The sequence below is a fragment of the Microcaecilia unicolor genome, chromosome 9 (assembly GCF_901765095.1).
Source record: "Microcaecilia unicolor chromosome 9, aMicUni1.1, whole genome shotgun sequence".
Lineage (NCBI taxonomy): Eukaryota > Metazoa > Chordata > Amphibia > Gymnophiona > Siphonopidae > Microcaecilia > Microcaecilia unicolor.
The window spans coordinates 207,414,272-207,438,494 of NC_044039.1; the positions used below are offsets into that span (position 1 = coordinate 207,414,272).

Sequence of the window (24,223 nt, forward strand, 5' to 3'; positions counted from 1 at the left end):
TTCGTGCCACTGCTTCAGGGTCTAAGTGGCGGGGTTATTTCTGCAAATGGAGAATACAGGTAAAGAGACATCTCATAAAATAGCACAGTAGCGCTATCAATCATAACGGCAATATACCACAGTACTTGAAACAGACTCTTGCTGACTTATACGTGCCTTCCTAGCCAGAAATTTAAATTCAAAATGGATCCCCATTTATACGGTTAGTGATGTCAGAGGCTTGAAGACCTGGTTAAGGACGTCCTAAAAGAAATGACTCCATTCAATACGCATATTAAGTCCTTGTGGTTCAAGTGATTTGAGTTGAAAAATCCACTTCTGTTCCTGCTGCAGAAGTGTTCTACGGTAATCTCCACCCCTGCTAGATCGGTGGATTGATTGTAAAATAGTGCATTTAAAATTATCAGAACTGTGGCCACATTGTTTACAATGTCCCACTAGTGGTGACCCAATTTTGTCAACATGTAATGCACTTCTATGTTCAGTTAAACAGGTGGTCAATTTTCTAGACATCTGGCTGACGTATATTTTGTTACACGGGCATTTAAGGCAATATACCACATGATCAGAAACGCATGTAGAATGGGTTCTAAGGATATATTTCCTATGGTCTGTGGGATTAATAAACTCTGTTGTGTCTTCCATCAATTAAACAGAATTTGCAATTGCCACATTTATAATGCCCTGGTTCAGTCATTTGATGAGTGGGTTCTGGGTCACCTAAAGTAGCTGGACTTAAGTGTTCTTTAAGATTTCTATTCCTACTGTAAGCAAACCCGTATCTGTGAGTCTCTCAAGGCAGGAATCATTTGTATTAACTCCCAATGTTTTCTAATGATCTTGGAAACCTTAGGTGAGCTAGAATTGTATTGCATGACATATGTGAGTATATTATTATCAGCCTGTTTGCTGGAGTCTCTTGATGTAAGCAGTGGTTCACGGTGATTAAATTTAGCATGCTGATAAGCTCTTCGTACCACGTGCTTTGGATATCCACGCTTTAAAAGTTTAGTTGACAGTTGTTTAGATTGAGTCTTAAAATCAGCATCTCTCGAACAAATACAACGATGTCTAAGAAATTAGGAAAATGGTAAACTGTTCTTTAAAGCTACAGGATGGCTACTTTGATACAATAAAAAAGTATTTCTGTCTGTGCTTTTATGGTGGACAGTTGTAGTAAAACCAGTTCCTGTGTTTTCAATAGATACATCCAAAAAGGAGATTTTGTGTAGATCAAAATTCAGCACAAACTGAGTTTGTGGGGTTTTTTTGGCCTTATATTCAAAAGAGTCATTAGAGCAAAGGTCCAGAATACTTAACGGATAAACTAGCCTGGTATCTGCCTTTCAATTTGATCAAGTCAGGGTGCTTGTTTAACTCTGTCTGTGACAGAACTGACGCTAGCTCATGTTAGAAAAATGACTTTTACAAGCATGGGGCCCCATTTTTTGGCACGAGATATAACAGAGGTTAATTATCTGAGCTTCCTGAAAAAGTCCAAAACCTGGCTTTGTGCACAGTGTAGGCCGTAATGAATGTTTTTAATGTTACTTGTAGTGGACAACAAAGTTAAGTTGCTTTATATGTATTTTTTATTTGTTTACAGTGTTTGTGTAATTCATTTTATGCAGATTCCACTTGAAAAAATGTAGTTTGCAGTGTCAAAATTAGTAACTGTGATATAATTTCCAGTACAGTGAAAGTCATGAAAATAATTCTTTGAAAGTTCTGTATGGAACATGTTGCTCTGTATTGGCACTTTTCACATGCGACATGTATTTAAATTGTAGGTCAGATGAAGCAGGAGATGCTGGAGGATGCGCAGAACAAGCTAGTGGACCTGTTGAACAGCACAGAAGGAAAAGTGGACAAGTAAGTGGGGGATGTCAGTGTTACAGGACAGTTTTAGAAACAGATTTTAAAAGTCCAAAACTTATTTCTGCCTTGCTTGCCTTCTCGCCCCGGCCTCTGCTGTCTTAGCCCTCATCACCTTTTCTGCCTCTTTATTCAATGGAGTCAAATTTGGTGACAGTTTTCTCAGCCTTGTCCATATTTTCTGGTCTTGCTTAAACCCTAGCTGCTTCCCCTCTCCTCTCTCTCAATTACTGTAGTCCTTTAAAACCTATAGACTTCCCTTCATGTTCGCATTGGAATTCATTCTGGATGGGTCCGAGGAACACATCTTGTATTTGGTGTGGTGGAAGGGCAATTTCTTAGTAGTATTTCAAATCGGGGAGCATTTTATCAATTATGTGAGAGTTTTGTGAGAACTTGTGTGCTTTGCTTTCAAAGGGATCAATAACTGGAGCACTCAGGGAAAACAAGCTCTTGCCATGAAATTTTATCTGTGCCTTCACTGGTACCGAAGGGAATCAGGGAAGACATGGTGGCATTGCTCGGAACATGGGCCCATTCATGACTTGTTTTCTCTCCGTTCTTTGCCAATGGGGTAAAAGGCAGATGGTGGAGGAGTGGCCTAGTGGTTAGAGTGGTGGACTTTGGTCCTGGGGAACTGGGTTCGATTCCCGCTTCAGGCACAGGCAGCTCCTTGTGACTCTGGGCAAGTTACTTAACCCTCCATTGCCCAATGTAAGCCACATTGAGCCTGCCATGAGTGGGAAAGCGCGGGGTACAAATGTAACAAAAAAAAAAAATAGGGCTCAAATATTTTTTTCTATTTTTTTTTAATATGATAATGGAAGTTCGATTCTTACAAAGCACATTTTAAGAATTTTGTCCTAAGCCAGATATGTCACCACACACTATACTACACATTGATTGTATATAATGTTTTTCATGTAGAGTTGTAGAATCAAAATATGTAGCATAAAGTAAAGATGGGGTTGTATTAAAATATGTTGCATAACAACTCTCTAGGTCATCCTTTGCTGCTTACTTTATTTACCTGCAATAATCTTTCAAGTATATTTATTAAAGGTAGCTTTTGAGGTTCTGGTTGTGAGTATGCAGCATCTGGAGTATGTGCAGATCTGGAAGAGTGGAGGTTTATTATGGGGAGGTGAGGAGTCTTTATCGTAAAATAATGTACTTGGAATGTTGTATGTTTTGTCACCACTTGAGGTTTTTTGACTGAATTATGATTTCTTTGTCTGCCTTCCAAGTTTAATAAGGAGATGTAGCTACTTAGTGCTATTATTAATGGTAATAATAATATTTTACTATTCCAAATTAAATATTACAATTACGAGAAGATGTGCTCCGTGAAAACATTTACAGCCACCACAACTCGGGGCTAAATGTAAAGAACCATCATTGCACATCAAAGTTCTTTCAAACAAGGCAACATACTGGCTCATAACTTGTAGTAAAAATCTGTGATGAATCACAAACAATATTTATCTTGAACAAATGAATCTCCAGAACCTTGTTGCTGCAATTGGTTCAAAATAGATGGGCAGCCTTTCAAGCTTCCCATGTTACACCCTTGTGAAATATACTGTGTTAATATCATAACCCCATGCACAAATCCTTCCTCAACTCAGATCTAGGTTTTGCAACCGCTTCTTCAGGAGGAATGAGTTAACCCCTATAGTTAAAAAAAAAATGCACATCAGTCAAATTCATTTATAAACATAAAGTACAAACATAACAATTATTTAGAATCTACTATATAAGTATAATATCAGTATAATTAACTTTGTATGGCTGCTGCTGCTGCTTCTTGTTTGTTAATTCTAATATTGCTGATATGTTCATCTATATATAGTCTGTTCAATGGGTTTGTCTTATGTAATATAATCCACATAAATACCTAATGCATTATTTTGAATCATGCAGCGGTAGATGTCAACCAATTGGTGCAGTCCTGGGATATAATGTTATGACATACCGTGTGCTGGTTATAAAGGACCCAGCAATTTTGGACCGTTGAGATTTTCGAGGAGTTATAAAAGTGGGGTACTCTCCGGTGAACAGCCGTGCGAATCGAGATAATTATATTGATGATATAAGCCACATTGAGCCTGCAAATAGGTGGGAAAATGTGGGATTCAAATGTTATAAATAAATAAATATTGATATTGTATTTATATAGTGGATTCTAAATAATAAGTTTATGAATGAATTTGATTGATGTGCATTTTTAAGTACATGTTGGACCTGTATGGTCCATCCAGTCTGCCCAACAAGATAAACTCATAGAATAAGGTATGCTGTGTTACTAAATATATATACTTGATCTTTATTTGTCCTTGACATTTTCAAGGCACAGACTGCAGAACTGTGCCCGGCACTGTCCTTGTTCTCCAACTTCTGAGCTTGTCATCGAAGCCCCACTCCAGCCCATCCAAATTTGTCTAGCCATGATCAGGGCACAGTCTGTAGAAGTCTGCCTGGCACTGGCCTTGTTCTCCAGCTACTGAAGCTGAGTCTGTCCAGCTATGATCAGGGCACAGACCATAAAGTCTGTCCAGCACTGACTTTGCTTCCCAGTTATTGGTGTTGCCATCTAATCACCGCTAAGCTTGTTTGGATCCATGCCTTCTGTACAGGATTCCTTTGTGTTTATCCCGTGAATTTTTGAATTCTGTTATTGTTTTCATCTCTACCACCTGGCATTCCAGGTATCTACCATCCTCGCCATGAAAAAGTACTTCCTGACATTATTCTTGAGTCTGCCTCCCCTGCAACCTCCATTTATGTCCTATAGTTCTACCACCTTCCTTTCTCTGGAAAAAGTTTGTTGTAGATTAATACCTTTCAAATATTTGAATGTCTGTATCATATCACCCCTGTCTCTCCTTTCCTCCAGGGTATACATATTCAGTTCCTCAAGTTTTTCCTCATACATCTTGTGACACAAACCCCATACCATTTTTGTTGCTTTTCTCTGAATCGCTTCAAGTCTTTATACATCCTTAGCAAGATACAGCCTCCAAAACTAAACACAGTATTCCAAGTGGGGGCTTACCAACAACTTATACAGAGGCATCAACACCTCCTTTCTTCTTCTGGTTATACCCCTCTCTGTGCAGCCTAGCATCCTTCTGGCTGTGGCCACTGCCTTGTCACATTGATTTGTCACTTTGAGATCTTCATACACCATCTTCCCAAGGTCCCTCTCCTGAGCTGTACTTATCAATCTCTCTCCTCCTATCTGATACATCTCCTTTGGATTTCTCCACCCTGAGTGCATCATTCTGCACTTCTTGGAGAAGCAGAAGAGGATTTAATTACTTCCTTCCCTGTGTGTCCAGTGATAATGTGGAAGACATCAAAGTTGACTGAAATGAGTGTTACATTGAAGAACTGACTGCCGCTGGATGTTAAATACTTTATTTTGCTTGACAAAATTGGATTATAAACTAGGGTGTTATGTAGCTCCAGAGTCTGTCAGCGGGTTGATTGAGATCACATAACTGTGGCTGCAACAATTTTAGCCACAGTGACTTTGCCATTGTTTGGAGGATCTAGTTCAATGCAAGATTTAGGATCTCAAAATTGTTTGATGTAACTCTGCATTAATCGCACCACAGTAAAAAGTGTGTTAGGAATGAATGATGAGTGAGTGGGTGAGGTTGAGTATATTGTTTATTAAATTTGATATTACTTTGAATTAATACAGTTTGTGTCGAGGTACTTTGATATACAGATAATCTTGGATTACATTTTAACTGCCAGACCTTTGATCGTTCTTCTAATTTTTTGAGATCTCTTCTCATGGTTTCTACTTTCTCTAGGGCATCCACTGTATTGCCTATATTCATGTCATCCACAAAAAGGCAAACTTTCCCTCTAATCCTTCAGCAATGTCTCTCACAAATATATTAAACAGAACTGGCCCCAGTGCCAACTGTTGAGGCATTCCACTTTCCTTCCTTTCCTCCGAACGGATTCCATTTACCACCACCCTCTGTCACCTGTCGGTCTACCAGTTTCCAATCCAGTTCACCACTTTGGGTCCTAAGTTCAGCCCTCTTAGCTTATTCATGAGTCTTCTGTGAGGAACCATACCAAAGGCTTTGCTGAAATCCAAGTAGATCCAGTTCTTTGGTCACGTAATGAAAGAAATCAATCAGATTTGTTTGGCAGGATTTTCCTTTGGTAATGCCATGTTGCCTTGGATCCTGCAAACCTGTTGGCTTTTAGAAAGTTAACTACCTTTTCCTTCAGTAGCAATTCTATTATTTTTCCTACCACCGACATTAGGCTTACCAGCCTGTAGTTTTCTACGTCTTCCCTGTCCCCGCTTTTGTGAAGAGAGACCGCATCAGCTCATCTCCAGTCTTGTGGAACTCTCCCATCTGTAAAGATCTATTAAATAAATCCTTAAGAGGTTCTGCCAGGACTTCTCTGAGCTCCCTCAGTATCCTGGGATGTATCCCACCCAACCCCATAACTTTGTCCACTTTCAGATGTTCAGGCTGTTTATAAATGCTTTCCTCCAGAAGTAATGACTTCCAGAGCAGGACAAATCTTCACTGATAAGTTATTTGCTGGGAATTGCTTTTAAACTTGGGAAAGGTAGATTTTACAGTTAAATAGGCTATCTCAGTGTCTTTATTTTTAAGTTACTCTCTAGCAAAGGCAGTTTAAGGAATTTAGGGTTTTCTTTGTTTAAAATTTAAAGTCGGTATTACAGCTAGCAGTTAAGGGACTGTTCTAGAGTTTACCATAGCATCAGTGTAGATCAGAGCTGATAGTCACACTCAATAAATCATACAATATACCATATAAGATAATGGCTTTTTTATATTGGACTAATATCCTTAGTACCTTATCAAGTTTTAAATTATTGAAAAACTCAATAATACTAAGATGGAGACAGCAGTTCAACAGCAAGAGGGGTGCTGCCCAATCTTTTGCATTGAGTGTCACATGTGTGATTATCTCCCAGTTGGTGAGAGGTTTATATGTGTGCACTCAATGCAAAGAGCTCCTGGCTCTCAGAGAATGGGTTCGTTCTCTTGAGGCTAGAGTAGCGGAAGAGCTGAGGGAGACCGAAAGGTACATAGAAGCAGACCTACAGGGACACTGTAGAGAAGTTCCACCTCTAGTCTGGCAGCCCCTGTGCTAGGATCTTAGGTAGTACTGGGGAGGAGCTGGTTCTCTTAGAAAATGTGGGAGGGAGGTTCTGGAAGCCAAATTTAGGCTCTTAGGAAGAAAGCTGAAGTCCAGATCCTCCAGGGTACCATTTTCAGAAATGTTCCACGTTCCACACACAGGACCGAAGACACAGGCAGAGCTCCGAAGTCTCAATGCGTGGTTGAGACGATGGTGCAAGGATGAGGGATTTAGATTTGTTAGGAACTGGGCAACATTCTGGGAACGAGGGAGACTGTTCCAAAAGGATGGACTCCACCTTAACTGGGATGGAGCCAGGCTTCTGGCACTAACTTTTAAAAAGAACAGTTTTAAAACTAGAATGGGGGGGGGGGGGGAAGCTGACAGTTGCCCAGGAACGCATGATTCTGTGTGGAGTATTCTTGAAGGATGGTATTGAAACAGGACATTCAGGGAATCCAAGTAGAGAAAGTTCAACAATGCTGAAAGAAAGCCATATGTGTTTAAGGAGAGAACAGAGTAAAGGATGCACAGTATCCCTATTAACTTCTAAGCAGCTTGTAGGTGCAAGGAAGAAACACAATTTGAAGTGCCTGTATTCAAATGCTAGAAGTCTAAAAAATAAGATGGGAGAGTTAGAGTATATAGCACTAAATGATGAGGTAGATATAATAGGCGTCTCAGTGACTTCGTGGAAAGAGGACAATCAGTGGGACACTAACAGGGTAGAAATTGTATCACAATGATAGAGAGGATCAAATTGGAGGGGGGGGTTGCGCTATATGTTAAAGAAGGAATTGAGTCAAAATAAATACTCCACATGAAACAGATGGCAGCATGGAATCATTCTGTATAGAAATTCCATATGTAAAGGGAAGAAGTATTCTTGCATGGCTGTACTACTGTCTGCTAGGGCAGAATTAACAGATGAAGAAATGTTTACAGAAATTAGGAAAGCTGGCAAATTGGGTAACAGTATAATAATGAGTGATTTCAATTACCCCAGTATTAACTGGATAAATGTTACATCAGGGAGCACCAGGGAGATAAACTTCCTAGATGTAATAAACGACTGCTTCTTAGAGCAACTGGTCCAGGAACCGATAAGAGGGAGAGCAATTTTAGATCTATTCCTTGGTGGCTTGCAGACCTAGTACGAGTGGTAATGGTGTTGGGTCCCCTGGGAAACAGTGATCATAACATGATCAAATTTGAGCTTCTATCTGGAATGAAATCACAAAGGAAATCTACTGTAGCTGTGTTTAATTTTCGAAAGGGCGACTATAATAAAATGAGGAAAATGGTTAAAAAGAAGCTAAAATTATCGTCTCTAAAGGTTAGGACACTAAATGAGGTATGGACGTTGTTCAAAAATAGCAGCTTGGAAGCACAGACCAAATGCATTCCACAAAGGTGGAAAGAAGAGAAAACTACAGCCAGCATAGTTAAACGGTGAAGTGACAGAGGCTATTAAAGCCAAAAGAATGGAGAAAATAAGAAGCAACATAAGGATTGGCAAGTTAGATGCAAAGCGTTGATAAAGAAGACTAAAAGAGAATATGAAGAGAAATTTGCCGCAGAGGCTAAAACTCACAGTAACAACTTTCAGATACATCAGAAGAGAAAGCCTGTGAGGGAATCCGTGGGACTGTTAGATCATGAAAGAGCAAAAGGGACACTCAGGGAAGTCAAGGTCAACCATAGTGTTGTTTTCCAATATCGTCCATTCCTCTGCGTGCAAGATTGGATTGTACAGTATATATTAGCGTACACCATACTTTCACTCTTGAGGCAGGTGCCCATGCTCCGAAACACAGCCGGTGTGTTGAGTCTTTTGGTGTATTTTCAATAAAAGATCATTCATAAGAATTATCGCATCTCCCTTGTGTCCTTTGGAAGAGCCAGCCCACACTACTCTTCGGTCTATGTAAGAAACAGTTATCCAACACCCATATCACAGGTATGAAAAAGTAACTACCTCCTTAGTTAGTTACTCAATCAACTAATTGATAACTAGATTCAGCTAATTGAACACATCCAGACTTGACTGCAATCAGCCCTGTTGAATCTAAACCTTACCATATATTGAACCTTATCGTGAGAATGTAGTAATCAACACACAGTTTCTAAAAGAACGCTATGCCACAATCAAAGGAAATTCCAGAAGAGATGAGAAGAAAGGATCAGTTGGGAAAGAGTTATAAAGGCCATTTCTGAATCTTTGGGACTCAACCGAACCACTGTGAGAGCCATTATCTCCAAATGCAGAAGGCAGAACAGTAATGAATCTTCCCAAGAGTGGCCAGCTTAACAAAATTACTCCAAGGGCACAGCAACAACTCATCCGGAAAATCACAAAACATCCCAGAAGAACAACCAGTGAACTGCAGGCCTTTCTAGCCTCTGCTAAATTCAGTGTTCATGATTCCACAGTAAGAAAGAGTAGGTAAAAGTGGGATTCATGGGAGAGTAGCAAGGCACAAACCAATACTATCCAAGAGTAACATCAATGCTAGTCTTACATTTGCAAAAACACAGTGAGATCCAAGATGGCTGCCACCTGGAACACTATGTAGGCAGCACATAGCCTGCGCTGTGATTATTTGTCTTTTACTTAAATTTTTGAAAGTTTTATTATGTTTAGCAACGGCCCCGAAGCGAAGAGGCAAGGTTAGGAGCTGCCCTCCAGTGCCTCCTAAGTCCTCAGTAGTACAGCAGCCTTTGATAACAACTTTTGCAGTTCCTCTGTGGAGGAGTAGCCTAGTGGTTAGTGCAGTGGACTTTGATCCTGGGGAACTGAGTTCAGTTCCCACTGCAGCTCCTTGTGACTCTGGGCAAGTCACTTAACCCTCCATTGCCCCTGGTACAAAAATAAGTACTTGAATATATGTAAACCGCTTTGAATGTAGTTGCAAAAACCTCAGAAAGGCGGTATATCAAGTCCCATTTCCCCTTCCCCCTCTGTGATTTGAGACATCCCCAGCTAATGAGCCACGGTTGCAGAAGACCTTGGCTCCATCAGCCGATGCTGGAGTTGCTTGCTGATCCCAGATGCGAGGAGCCCCGCCCCTACTACCAATTTCCAGACGAAGTCTGAGTCAGCTGCCGATGTGCAGGTCAGCGATGTGTTGCTTGGAGGGGATTCCAGTGGTGCAGAGGTCTGTTTGGTTTCAGGGGCTCCCTTGGGACTATCAGTATCTGGAGATGTTGGTAAGTGTGGGGAGTTAATGCCAGTTGAAGGGAGCCAGAAACCGGAGCTGACTTTGCCATCTGGAGGGTTTGGGATCCAAGCCCACCATTCTAGCACCTCATTAATGGATGCTAGTTCTTAGGGTCTTATGGCTAAACCTCCAGTGGTCACTCTTGATGATATTTGGTCTGCTCTGGTTTGGCTGGAGGCCTCAGTGATTTAAAAATTCAACTGAACTTGCCGTTATTGGAAACAAACTGGAGTTAGCTGTAATTCAGCAGGAGGAGAAAGCAGGAGCTTTTTTTGGGAAGGTGGAACAGACTTTGAATCAACATAATGATTTGTTTAGCTCCCTGGTTTAGGATAGACCAGGTATTAAGTTTAAGGAATAGTTACTTTTTCATATGGGTAATATAGATGTTGGATAACTATGTTTAGTAGAACTCTCTCTGTCAAGCATTACATTTTATTTAAAGATGAGAAACTCATTCAGTGTGACGTACTGTAACTGGAAAGAAACACCTTGTTACCTTATTGAGTGTGTGTATAGAAATAGAAATATAGATATCAATTTTTAGGACCATCAGATAAGAGCAGGAACCATTCTGTTCAGTAAATACACTAATAATCCCTGACTTCTCATCAGTTCTTTTTATTCATTAAAAAAAAAGTCCAAAAATCTTATTTCTTGAATTAATGTGTTGTGTATGGCCACCTTGGCGAAGATAGAATAACTTCATTTGGCATTTTGGAACTGAGTTCCTTTATTGGATCAGTTGCTTGAAGCACAATATTGTTTGGAGGATTTATTACAAACTAAGGGGGTCTTTACTAAGGTGTGCTAGTATTTTTAACTGGCGCGAAATGCTGAGTCACCCATAGGAATATAATGGGCATCTCAGTGTTTAGCGCCAGCTGATTTCTAGCACGAGATAAAAATAAAACGCTAGCACACCTTAGTAAAAGACCCCCTTAGTTTGCAATAAAGTCAAATGCAGAGTTTGGTTCATGATAAAGTTAACGATACAGTACATTTGGCTCTGAAGGCTGTTTCCTTGGCCACAAATGATTGCTAAAGCTCTCATCTTGGTTTTAGATAAATGTTTTTGTAACGTTTTGTATTTTGAAAGTAATTAGGTTTTTAAACGTTTTTATGAATAAAAAGGATTGATAAAGAAGTTTGGAGTGTATGAGACTGTTAGTTTACTAAATAGAATGTTTCCTGCTTCTATCTGATGGTCCTAAAATTGGTACATATATGTATTTAACAAAATGTGTTACTTAACAGATTTAGTTGATATTTACACGTATATGCGACTGTGTGGTTTTGGGCTCTGTGTTCCACATAATTTTTGGATTTTGATGAATTTCATGTTCTATAAAGGCATCATACGCTTTTAAGTGCCTTTAAAAAAAAATAGAACCCTAGAATAATCTCCAGTAGAATATAAATGTTCCCACCCAGTTACACTGGTTCCAAGACAGGTAAAATTTGATGCTTGTACTCTGTGCTTATACACATACGTTTTACGTACACGCATAAGTCACAACTCTTTTCCAGTTCTGCCCAAATTCTTCTCCTGGGAATGCCTATGCATATACCACCATGCAGTCTTATAACAAAAATTTCCCATTTGTAAAACGTGCTGTACATGCAGGAAAGAAATAAAATTACCCCCATTGAGGTAACAAGATGCCTATGTGAAATGCCCTTATAAAATATAGTTGTACAATGACCCACAGGAACATACAAATCCTCACAGGAATTAATATCTGCTCCAAATGTGTGTGTACTTGCTTATTTTCTAAAATATCTGTAAACTTTGCAACAATGCCACTGGAAGTACGTACACATAGATTACATAAAAGTAGGCTCTGTCTGGTTCTACTTTTTATATGAGTGTTTACCCACGTGAAATATTATTTATTTATTTATTACATTTGTACCCCGCACTTACATAATAAGCAAATTACAAGTCTAGCAAGGAGAATATTACAAACTATAGTAACCGTAGAATAAAGGACTTAATAATATGTAATATGACCATGGAAAGGTGCTACAAGGATAGGATAAGGCAAAGGGAGAGGGAGGGGTATGGTGTAAGGAAGAAGATGGTGGAGGAAAAGACAAGGGGGTAAGTATGAAGGATATTGGGAGACATGGTTTAAAATATAACAACAATCAAAACAGGGTCATGAGGGCGCGCTTATAAGGTTAATTCAGGACGTTTGGGTAAGCTTGTTTAAAGAGGTGAGTTTTCAACATTTTTCTAAATGGTAGATAATGGCTATTTTCTGTATTTAAAACGTGTTTGTTTGTTTTACAGAGAATGCTTTATAAAATGACCCCATTATGTGTGTGTGTATATATATATATATATATATATATATATATATATGCAGCTTTATTGTAGGAATGCAAAAAGAAATGACAGCAGACCATGTTGAAGGTGAGACTTAGCCTAATACATCTGTAACCAGGTTGTGAGAGTTAGACTCAGTTTGTCAGGTCAGTGTGAAATGAGCAAAGGATAATGTAGTCTGAAGATGAGATATGAGGATTCAAGTTTTACTGTACAGGAGAATTTACAGTAGATTATTTTAGTCTGTATATTTTTTTACTTACTTTCCAGGGTTCTGATGAGGAACCTTTTTGTTGGGCACTTCCATACGCCAAAGAATAAACGTGTCGAAGTGCTGCGCTTAATGGGAAGTATTTTGGGAATCCAGAAGGAAGAAATGGATCAGGTAACCCTGTGATGAGAGGAAGTGATGTTCCTACATACTCCAGATTCTGTGATGAAATCACATCAAGACATTTTCCCATTGTTATAATGTATTTATCATTTATCTTCTTTTTTTTAATTCCTTTTCCAGATCTTGTTTGAAGAGCACCGTGGTGTCACTGGATGGGTGACTGGTTGGTTTGGTGGAGTTGGATCTGGTTCAAAGAGTGTCCCTAGTACACCCCACAGACCAAACAATCCCTCAATGTTCAATAGTGTAAGGACCAATTTTACTTCTACAGTAAACCTATGAGAAGTTGAAGCTGCACATCGGGTTACGTTTTTGATGCGGAGAAAATACCTTATAATTTTTTCAATATATCAGCTATCCAAAGATTCTGTGCACACAGATATTCCAGGCAGCTTGGCAGAGTGGTATCAGTCAGTTGTCCGGGCAGTACAGAACGTCTTGTGTGTTCTGCTGAGTAGTGCTGAAAGGAAGGAGCGTTCCTGCAATACATTTTCCCCAGGTTTCTTCACCCAACGTGTAATTAAACTCTGGAATTCGTTGCCGGAGAAAGTGGTGAAGGTGGTTAGCTTAGCAGAGTTTAAAAAGGGGTTGGACGGTTTCCTAAAGGACAAGTCCATAAACCGCTACTAAACAGACTTGGAAAAATCCAAAATTCCAGGAATAACATGTATAGAATGTTTGTACGTTTGGGAAGCTTGCCAGGTGCCCTTGGCCTGGATTGGCCGCTGTCGTGGACAGGATGCTGGGCTCGATGGACCCTTGGTCTTTTCCCAGTATGGCATTACTTATGTACTTATGCTGAGGAAGTCTGCTTATACATTGAAAACTTCTGCCATATGGGCTGCTGAGAGCCGCAAGAGATTTTACATTGCCATTTCCTGAGCCGGGGTAGACGTCTGGTACCCCCCTGGACAGTTCACATATGTCACTGCTGTCGTGTTGTCCGACAAGAGTCTGACTGCTTTGTGACTGAGGAGGTCTCAAAAGGCTAGGAGAGCCAGTTGGATGGCCCTCATTTCCAATTGATCGAACACTGGGCTTATTTCTCCAATCAGTGGCCCAGACAATGGCCCCCCCCTCCCAACATGAAAGATTGGCATCCAAATTCTGTCACACTGCAGAACTGAGGGGCAACCAGTGATGCAGGTCATCCAGTTGAACAGACAAGTCAATAACAGTGTTTCTCGCCCATGGAACCATTTTAATAGAGGCTGCAATTGAAACAAGATTTGCAGCACCTCCCAGGAACCCCTTCCCATGGAGAATATCGAACTGGACTCCCAGATATTCTAGGGACTGAAATGGCTTGAGAGATCTTTTGGCAAAATTCACTATCCATAAGTACATAAGTGTTGCCATACTGGGATAGACAGAAGGTCCATCAAGCCCAGTATCCTGTTTCCAACAGTGGCCAATCCAGGTCACAAGTACCTGGCAAGATCCCAAAACAGTACAATACATTTTATGCTTCTTATCCCAGAAATAAGTAGTGGGTTTTCCCAAGTCCATTTTAATAATGGCTTATGGACTTTTCTTTTAAGAAGCCATCCAAACCTTTTGTTAAACCCCGCTAAGCTAACTGCTTTTACCACATTCTCTGGCAACAAATTCCAGAGTTTAATTTACATGTTGAGTGAAGAAATATTTTCTCTGATTCATTTTAAATTTACTACTTTATAGCTTCATTGCATGCCCCGTAGTCCTAGTATTTTTGGAAAGAGTAAACAAGCGGTTCATGTCTATCCATTCCATTCCACTCATTATTTTATATACCTCTATCATATCTCCCCTCAGCTGAACCAGAAGCTGAACCACTTGACCCATGGCCTGCCCCCTGTCTTAAGTCTTCACTTTAATCAGTCAATCGTCTTAGTTGGAGTGGACCAAGATTCCTTCCTTCCTGAGATGTGCTACCACAACCACCATCACCTTTGAGAAGGTTCTGGTGCTGTGGCTAGACCGAAGGGAGGTACTTTGAATTGGTAGTGACCACCGAGAACTGAAAAACCTAAGAACCTATGGTGATCTGGACGAATAGAAATGGTGCAAATACACCCCTGACAAGTCCACAGACATGAAGAACGCCCCTGATGGACTGCCCTATGATGGACCTCAACAGTTCCATGTGAAAAGGTGAAACCTTCAGAACCCTGTTTGACCCCCTTCAAATCCAGAATCGGCTGATATGATCCCTCTTTCTTGGACACGATTAAGTATATCAAATACCTGCCAGAATCTCGCTCTACTTAAGGAACTGGAACCATTGCTTCAAAAGCTTAAAGCCTGTCTAAAATTTGAAGTACAGCTAAGGATTTGAGGAGGGGACTTGCAGGGCGACAAAAGAAAAGCATTGGGAAGAGGGTAAGAGAATTCCAGAGTATAGCCTAGCCTGAGAACATCCAGAATCTACTGAAGTCATTTTGTCCCATCTCCGATGAAATAGCTGCAGCTTTCTCTCTATGGGAATTATGAGAGGATGGGCCTGAATACTTTGACTGAGAGGCTCAAGAGGCTGCAGATGCCCCTTGGCCTCCGTAGCAACCCCCATGAAAGGAAGAGTTTCTATTCCAAAACCTATCTCACTTAACTCCATGTGACCTGCTGGGATGGTATCTCCTCACATCTCTAAAACATCCTCTGGTTGTAGAGTGAGTCCCTGAGCAATCTTTCACCAGCTTCTCCAAATCTTCACCAAAATAACATCCCTAAAGGACAGCTTACTTTTTCGAGGACCAATTCCTTGGCCGCAGGAAATGCCTCTCTGCCAAGGCCAAATTCTTTGCTGAATCTCTAGCCAAATCATATATGGGGTCCATCAAAAAGGCTGTACCTAACTCCAAATTTCACATTCTTAGAAACTTGTACCGTGGTTTGCCCCGGGGAATCCAGAAGTCTTTCTGCTAACCGAAAACAGGCTCGAGTTACATAACCTCCATAGATGGCTGCTTGTAATACCAGAGCAGAGATCTCAAAGGATCTTTTCAGGAGGGCTTCCATTCTTCGATCCTGAGAATCTTTAGCACCGCTCACCCATAACAGGAATTGCTGTCTTCATGGTGACAACTGTGACCAGCACATTCATGAGTCTGCCAATTATTGGAGCTGTGTCAGGAGAGTGCCATTCAGCCTCCACCATTTCTTTGATATCTTCGTTATACAGGAAAGTTTTCTCACAAGCTTCCTGATCTCTTTAAAAAGTGGATAATCTTTTCTTTTCTGTTTACTGGAGGTTCCTTAGCAAACAAAGCAAGCATCTGTAGAACTTCAATGCTCGCTACATTAATGTCTTCACCCGGAGGAACCTCTGAGCTTTCAGCTTCTAGTCATCCTCCCAATCAGCTTCCTTGTCTAAAACTTCATCCAGAGGTAACATAGTAACATAGTAGATGACGGCAGAAAAAGACCTGCACGGTCCATCCAGTCTGCCCAACAAGACAAACTCGTGTGTATACCTTACCTTGATTTGTACCTGCCTTATTCAGGGCACAGACCGTACAAGTCTGCCCAGCAGTACTTCCCGCCTCCCAACCACCAGTCCCGCCTCCCATCACTGGCTCTGGACAGACCGTATAAGTCTGCCGTCCGCTATCCTCGCCTCCCAACCACCAAACCCCTCTTTCACCCACCTGCTCCGCCACCCAATTTCGGCTAAGCTTCTGAGGATCAGGTGTCAAAGAATCCTTGAAATGAAATCATCCAGATCCCGTTTTTCTGATAAGTGCTGCCTCTTGCCCCCTGAGGGCCCCCTCCTTGTCTCTGGCACCCGCAGACTCTTGAGAAGAGGGAACCAGCAAACCTTGCATCATATAGAAGGCCTGTTGCAGCAGTAATACAAACTCTAGGGGAAAAAGCAGAAGAAACCTCAGTAGAAAACTGCCTGTGCAGCACCAGAGGTTCATTTGAAAGGGGCTGTGTAGAAGTTAAGGCACTCAAAAATGCAATGCTTTCCGCTGGCATGATCCCCCTCTGAATCCTACCGGGGCAACTCTGCTGAGTCTGTGTGGAATTCTGCAGCTGCCCAAGCTGACTTCAGAACACTGTCAGACCCCTGCATCCCTGAATCCAGCTACGCTGACTCAGTACAAATGTGGCAAAGGACGCTAAGTGCAGACAACGCGCACCAGCAGAAAACTTCCCACTGCTTAACAAAGGATATCTCTACCTCTGAAATGAGAGCTAAGCCACAAGGAGAAAAAACCCTGACTGTGAAGGCTCTGCCTGAGCACCTTTTCAGTAAGAGTACAGTGCACGTATGTCTCTCCTCTTTTTTTGTGGCTGTCTCCTTCTGATCGCCACAGGCACTCGAGGAACCCCTCCCAGTAGGGGAGGAGGGGGCCTGATGCACAGGACAACTCCCAGAGGAGGTTGGGAGAGGGACTTTAATAACAATGTGTACTCCTGGGGCAGGAAAACCAGGCACAGTTAGGTCTCACAATAATAACTTTCTCCTGTTGTTTCTCTTTTTACCAAATTATTATTTTTTTTTCATATGGGGCCAAAAGGGCGCACTCAAACCAGGCCAGACTTAATGAGGGCTGCACAGGTACTCACCCACCATACTGGTGGACTCGGGACTGCACAAGTGTTTGTATTATGACATCACTTGGTAGTTCTCAGTCTTCCGTCTGCTGGTAGAAGGGCAAATACCCACTCGTTGGGAATGGTCTGGAGAGATGATAAGGAAAGTTGCATGCCCTTGACCAAGGACTGTCCCTGCCATGACCAGGTTATGATTGGGTAGGAATATAAACCAGGGGAAAAACCCTGGATAGCTGCAAATGAAGGTTCATGGTGCCAAATCTCAGCCTGGTTTCTGATTGAGATAGAACAGAAAAATAGGGGGAAACTGCCAGGTTAAAAAGAAATGTAGGTTTTCCTTAATAGGACTTTTTAGCATATGTTATCCTTTTGTTCTATATCATAAGAGCTTTTTTTAAACTGACGCTTCTAAATTGTTCTTTTTCATAGTATAACTGAAGCTTTAATGCTGTGTCTTAATGTTTTACAGTCATTTTCTGAACTGTTTGTGAAATTCTTGGAAACTGAGTCACGTCCAACAATTCCTCCTCCTAAACTTTCAGTGTTTGACCTGACCCCAATAAGCTCAACAGGAAGCAGAAAACCTACAAGCACAGCATCAAGTAACATTACAGGTAGAAACAAGATGGAATTTTATGTAATTTATTTCTTATATACTGTAAACCCAGGTAACAAGACTGTCAAATGCAGTTTATAAAGGTACTACATGTCTAATAAATGACAATATAAAATTATCAGACAAACCAAAACCACACCCTCTTTCCCAGAGATTTACCTAAGAAGCTCTCCACCTTCTCAGGACCTCAACACAGCTTCCACCATCTTCAAACAGACCAGACCCTCCACTCAAAAATAGATATTGCCATTTTTTCTAAACACCTGGCAAATTGCTCGCATGATGAATGTATGTGACAGTTGCTAATTCTGATGTATGTGAGGCTTTTCCCTATTATATAGCAGTCAAAATACATATGTGGTTTTGTATTAATCCCATCCTGGCTAGTGTACACATTTAATCATTAAGCAAATGCACACTGTGGAGGCAAAATTGATTGGAAGGCTACCTAGTGATATGAAGAAATGTTCAGACTAGTGTGTGTTCAAGCTGCCCTATGATTTTCTAACAACCTGTCCTCCAGTGTGTTTCACTGGAGATGTTTTACCAAACCTGTTGACAAGTTATTTCATAAGCTGTCACCTTAGGTAGTGGAATTACTGACAGCAAACAAACTTAAAAGTAAAGCCAACAGCAAATAATAAAAATATCTAATTTATTAAAATAAGCATTACACATATTTTAAATAAATTGTTTATTTTTATTGTTAGCTGTTGGGTTTACTTTTTTTTTGGTGCTTGTTTGCTTTTCAGGAGGCTAAGCTATAGAGAGGTCAATTTAGGGAAGTTCGCTACTCACTGAACAGTCTCGGATAAAATAGTGATCAGTCTGGTAAGAAGTGAAATGGGATGGAACCAGAATGCTCCATTGATCATGGCTAGTAGCTTTCTCATCTGCAGATACTTAGTGCTTTTCAGAGGGCAATAATAAGAAAAGAGTCATTCCAATAAGACTTCAGTTAGGATGTGCTTTTTTTTTTTTTTTTTTTAACATCATGTTTTTGTCATGGCAGACAGTGCAAATTTTCTTCTTGAAAGAATCATTTTAGCCTACAAGGGAGAAGGGATGTGTATGAGGACTGTTTCTTCTTTTTTTTGTTTTTTGAAGGCTTATAACATATAATAATCAGCCTTGCTGACCATAGCTTAACTAGGTTGTCGTGACTTCTTTAATTTCTGTTTACATCAAACACCATGCTACTTATTTTCTTGGCGTTCCCGTTTCCAGAGAGACTCTTGATTGGTGGTTGGTTGAACAGCCTTCTACAGGCTGTTAAGACCTAACTTAACTTTTTAAGCCCACCCACATGATTCCTGCCCCGACGATTATTATACCTTTGACCATGTCTCACAATCTCCTTATGCTCATTCCTCAATCTCGTCCTCTCCATCCTTCCTACTCCTTACCCCTCCCAATCTCTTCTCCTTTTGCTCATCCCATCTTTGTTTACCTCTCCATGCTCAATTTACATATCCTCAAAACCCCACTACTACTATGTTTACTACAACTTGTAACATTCTCCTTCAAGACTTTGTAATTCTATTTACTATGTAAGCCGCATTGAACCTGCTATGTGTGGGAAAGCGCGGGGTACAAATGTAATTAATAATAATAATACAGTTAAGAATCCCCATATTCTGCATATTATGTACCAGCGTATCTTTTAGCCTCCTAAGAACCAAAACACAATAATCTTTGATTCTCCTTATCTTTTTCAAGGCCAACATAGCAAAGTAATCTGCTCTTTTATAGCAATTAGAAGGCAGTTACTGGAAATTATGAAACCCATGTGTTGTATCTTTTATACACAGGAGGAGCGGGAATCACTAGAAAAACAGACTCCAATCCATTTTTGGCTCCACGGTCTGCAGCTGTGCCCCTTATCACTCCATCTTCTCTTGGAACTAGTGGCTCTGGACATCTACTCATGAAACCAATATCCAACGCTTTGCCTACATTTACGCCGCTGCCAGTATCGACTGATGCAAGTGCTGGTGCTGTACTAAAAGACCTCTTGAAGCAATAGGTGACGTCAAATCAGCATTCAGGAGTAATGTTGCACTTTAAGGACCATGAGGACTCAATTGTATATAATTCACACACAGGGGCCTTTTGTGAAGTCACTTCATTTGCAAGTCAACTTGCATTTATTTTCTAATTATTATATAATGGTTGAATTAATTGTAGGTGATTTCAGAATGAATGTTTCCAACATTTATTGGTAACTGGAAGAGATGCACAGATAGGGTTCTAGCTTCCTTGTTCAGAAATAAAAAATGGTAAACATGAGAAACACTAGTGACACAAGAACTACAAACGCTATATAGCAGTATTTGTAAGAAAAGCACTTTTCTGTCTTATTTCTTTTGGCAAGAATTAAAGTGATTTTAGACAATGTATATAATTTTGTTACATAAAAGGATATTTTATGTCCCTCTTGGTGGAGGTTCAGTACTTGCCCTATTTTTGGGCCAATTTTGAAGCACATTAAAGCATTAATTATGGAACTCTTTCACTGCTTGTGCCCAGCACTGCTACATGGTCTTTCCATATATTCCAAACTTCTGTATTAACTGTACACTAGATGGATTGGCAGAGAAATGGTGACACATACAACTGTACTCCTAGTTCAATTTTAATGTAAATTTAGATTTATTACATGTAATCCCTGCTCACATTCCAATCCTGATTAACCTGAGACCCCGGCACTCACTCATTCATGCCATTCATTTCACCGTTGAATAAGTACATAGCTTGTTGTCACAATGACTTTTTTTATCGCTAGTTGAGAATATCCAATCTTTTATATAGTCCAATGAAGCAACTGTATGTTGTCTTCGCTCCTAATATCTTGTCGCTAACTCTGGAGCAACCTTCATTCGGACTTAACCGTGAGCTGTACCGGTAGCTCTCTTCATGCTGCGCTGAGCCGCTCTGAGTCCAGTTGATGGCTTAATTAACAAACGAACTGTTTGCAAGATAAGACATTGACGGTTAAGTCCGAATGAAGGTTGCTCCAGAGTTTGCGACAAGATATTAGGAGCGAAGACAACATACAGTTGCTTCATTGGACTATATAAAAGATTGGATATTCTTAACTAGCGATAAAAAAAGTCGTCGTGACAACAAGCTATGTATTTATTCAACGGTGAAATGAATGACATGAATGAGTGAGTGCAGGGGTCTCAGGTTAATCAGGGTTGGAATGTGAGCAGGGATTACATGTAATAAATCTAAATTTACATTAAAATTGAACTAGGAGTACAGTTGTATGTGTTGAAATTGATGGTACTCTAGTTGTAATTATTTATCCCCTATTGGTTGTTTTTGTTATCAGAGAAATGGTGAGCCACAACAAAAAAAACCTTAATTCTCCATTCCAGTCACCATAGAATTAGGTGTACATAAATATATATTTTTTAAAAATGGACTTAATCTATCTACATCTCTTCATCATTGGCATAAAAATCCTTCTATCTTCGATACAGGAACAATTTGTGTTTTACTTTTAAATGTAGTGAGCCGATGCGGAGTTTATGATAAAAATTTTGTCCACGAGCCCTGAAGCAGCAAAGCGAAACGCTGGCCATCGTTGGCCGTGGGCTTTTACATTTTGAGTATTAGAAGAAGGCACTACTGCATCATCAGTTAAATGTTTTGTTCAATACATTTAAAAGTAAACTCAAATTGTTTGTATCGAACATGGAAGGATTTTTTAATGCCAGTGGTGAAGAGGTTTAGCTCTATAGACTGGAACTCAATGAAGCTTTTTCCTTTCATTTTTTGATATGTTTATGTACACTTGATTCTGCAGTGATTGGAGTGGAGAATTAAGGTATTTTGGTTGTGGTTCACAATTTCGGTTCTCCTTTTTTTCTTCCAAAATTGGTGTAGAGAAATGGTGAGCCCTGTTTTTTACAAGGGGTTTCCTTACCTTGAGACATGGGCAAAGTCATTTTTATGTGATATATGTGGACCCTTCCTTTCCCACCTGTCTACACAATTTCTTTTCATTCAAGTCACGGATTTAAAATTTCCTGAACCAGTTGTAAATTATTCTACAGACATATTCTCCCCTGTACATATAACTGTTTTCAAACAATGCCAACATGTATGTCTATTTAAAAAGTACTTTTTCTTGAACAATTTTGTAGGTTTACAATGTGAATAAATGTACAGATAATTTTTTAAAAATGAGAAGGCTTTGGGGTTGCTTATCTCTATTGTGTATTTGGTCTGTGTGAGGGCATGACCCTTGGATGGATCTGACTGCTCTATAAATGCTGCTCTGTTTACTTCTATCCAGGGGTAAGCAACCCTCAACATGCAGCAACCAAATATTTCTTCCCCTTGTAAGATCAGCCCAGCCATTCATTTTCAAAATTTGCAGGCCAGCTCTTCTCATGATGCAGATTTTGAAAATGCAGTGTTGACAGTACAGAGGGGTTGGTGTCCTATGTGGGTAAAATGCCAAGTGGCCAGGGGATCTAGATTCCACTAGTTCAAAACACCAACAGCTCCTTAAGAAATATTGTGTGTATTTCAGCACTTTACAAATGATAATGTAGAGTCTTGGCAGACGTGCCAGAAAGTTAACATATGTTTGAGAAAGAAATGACAGCATGGTGCTACAACTCATCCTTAGCGTCCATACCAGACCACTCCAGAACATGTGGGTTATAGCCTACCACCAGGGATGGAGACAGAGAAACAAAGTAGTTCTGCATGATTTGCCCCATTAAGGGGGTACCGTTCCGCCTTAGAATGCTCAATATGTCACTGTCTCCAGCAGATGGATAATAGGCTAACAGCAGCTTCTGGCCTAGTTGAAGTAGCTCCTGAACCAATTTTAAAACTGAGTTTCAGTGGAGCTGGGAGTACCTTTTAAGGTTTGGGCTCCACACTTCTAGTGTATATAAAAAGGCTTTTCTGCCTGAAGCTGGAGTATAGTTCAGATTTTCTAAGCTCCCTAACCCCCCACAAACCTCAGCCTTCTCTAAATTTCTGTGACTGAAGCGAGTGCTGAGATTAAGCATGCAGCAGGAAAAAGCCTTTACTGTTAAGAACGATTTGGTAATACAGCATGACTGTATCAGAAATCCCTCCTGACTAGTACTTTTTTGAAGCCATTAGAGGTTTGATTAAGGACTGTATCCACTGGCATCATGAATTCAAAATGATGGCGGTGCCAGGCTTTTTCAAAATACAGTTATGCTCAGGGAGAATTTAACAGCTTGCTTATTATTACTCATCACCCACTGCAACTAACCAGTCTTCTAGAGCTGTGTTGTGGTAATCAAGCATCTCCTGTTTTTGTTAAACCAATCCTTTTTCTTAGTCTCTATTGTTTAAGGTGGCTAAATGGCAGAGGTTACAGATAGAGACCTGTTTTGGGTTTGGCATCCTCTAGATCAGGATTCTCGACCCAGTCCTTGGGACACACCTAGCCAGTCGGGTTTTGAGGATGCCCACAATGAATATGCATGAGAGAAATTTGCATGCCCTACCTCCATTATTTGCAAATTTATCTCATGCATATTCATTATGGGTATGGTGAAAACTCGACTGGCTAGGTGTGTCCTGAAGACTGGGTTGAGAACCCCTGGAGTCATGTTGTTGATCTTTCTGCAGGTAACAGTATGCAGAGCAGAGAGGTCTTAATCTTACCTACACAACGCCTAACAGCTCCTGGACAGGTTCGCTACTATAGTGTCTTGATCCTGCTAGGAGCTCCTTGCTTGGATCCTCCATTTCGCCTGGTCAGGATTAATTCATAACAGGACCTCAGTGTTTCAGCCATGCTTATCATGAGCTCCCATGAAGAGTGGAAAACATGTCAGTTTTCTAATAGGTTGTGCAGTTTCATCCTCACCATCTTTTGATGAAGACCAGGAACTTTGGTGATCAAATTTAGAGGCCAGCTGGAAGTGCTTTTGGGAGGTCCTTCTTCCCCTCAGGTTCCTCCTTCACCTTCCCGCTTTTCCAGTTTATGTAGCTAGTGGGAATGACCTGCAGAGTTGCCTTTTGACATCTCTCATAGGTGAAGTTTGCATTAGTTCCTCTAACACACTTTAGGAAAACCTGATATTCCTGCATAC

General features: G+C 40.5%; 1 protein-coding gene across 1 annotated transcript in view; it reads left to right on the forward strand.

Moving 5' to 3' along the window:
- The window catches only part of TRIP11 (thyroid hormone receptor interactor 11), a 154,676-nt gene extending 131,053 nt beyond the window's left edge, over nt 1–23,623 (forward strand). Inside the window, exons 16-20 of the mRNA XM_030213827.1 lie at nt 1,791–1,872; nt 12,847–12,961; nt 13,091–13,216; nt 17,979–18,123; nt 19,937–23,623. Of these exons, the coding sequence (XP_030069687.1) occupies nt 1,791–1,872; nt 12,847–12,961; nt 13,091–13,216; nt 17,979–18,123; nt 19,937–20,151 (683 nt within the window). The 3' untranslated portion in view covers nt 20,152–23,623. The remainder of the gene's footprint in view (nt 1–1,790; nt 1,873–12,846; nt 12,962–13,090; nt 13,217–17,978; nt 18,124–19,936) is intronic.
- Nucleotides 23,624–24,223: the final 600 nt, after the last annotated feature.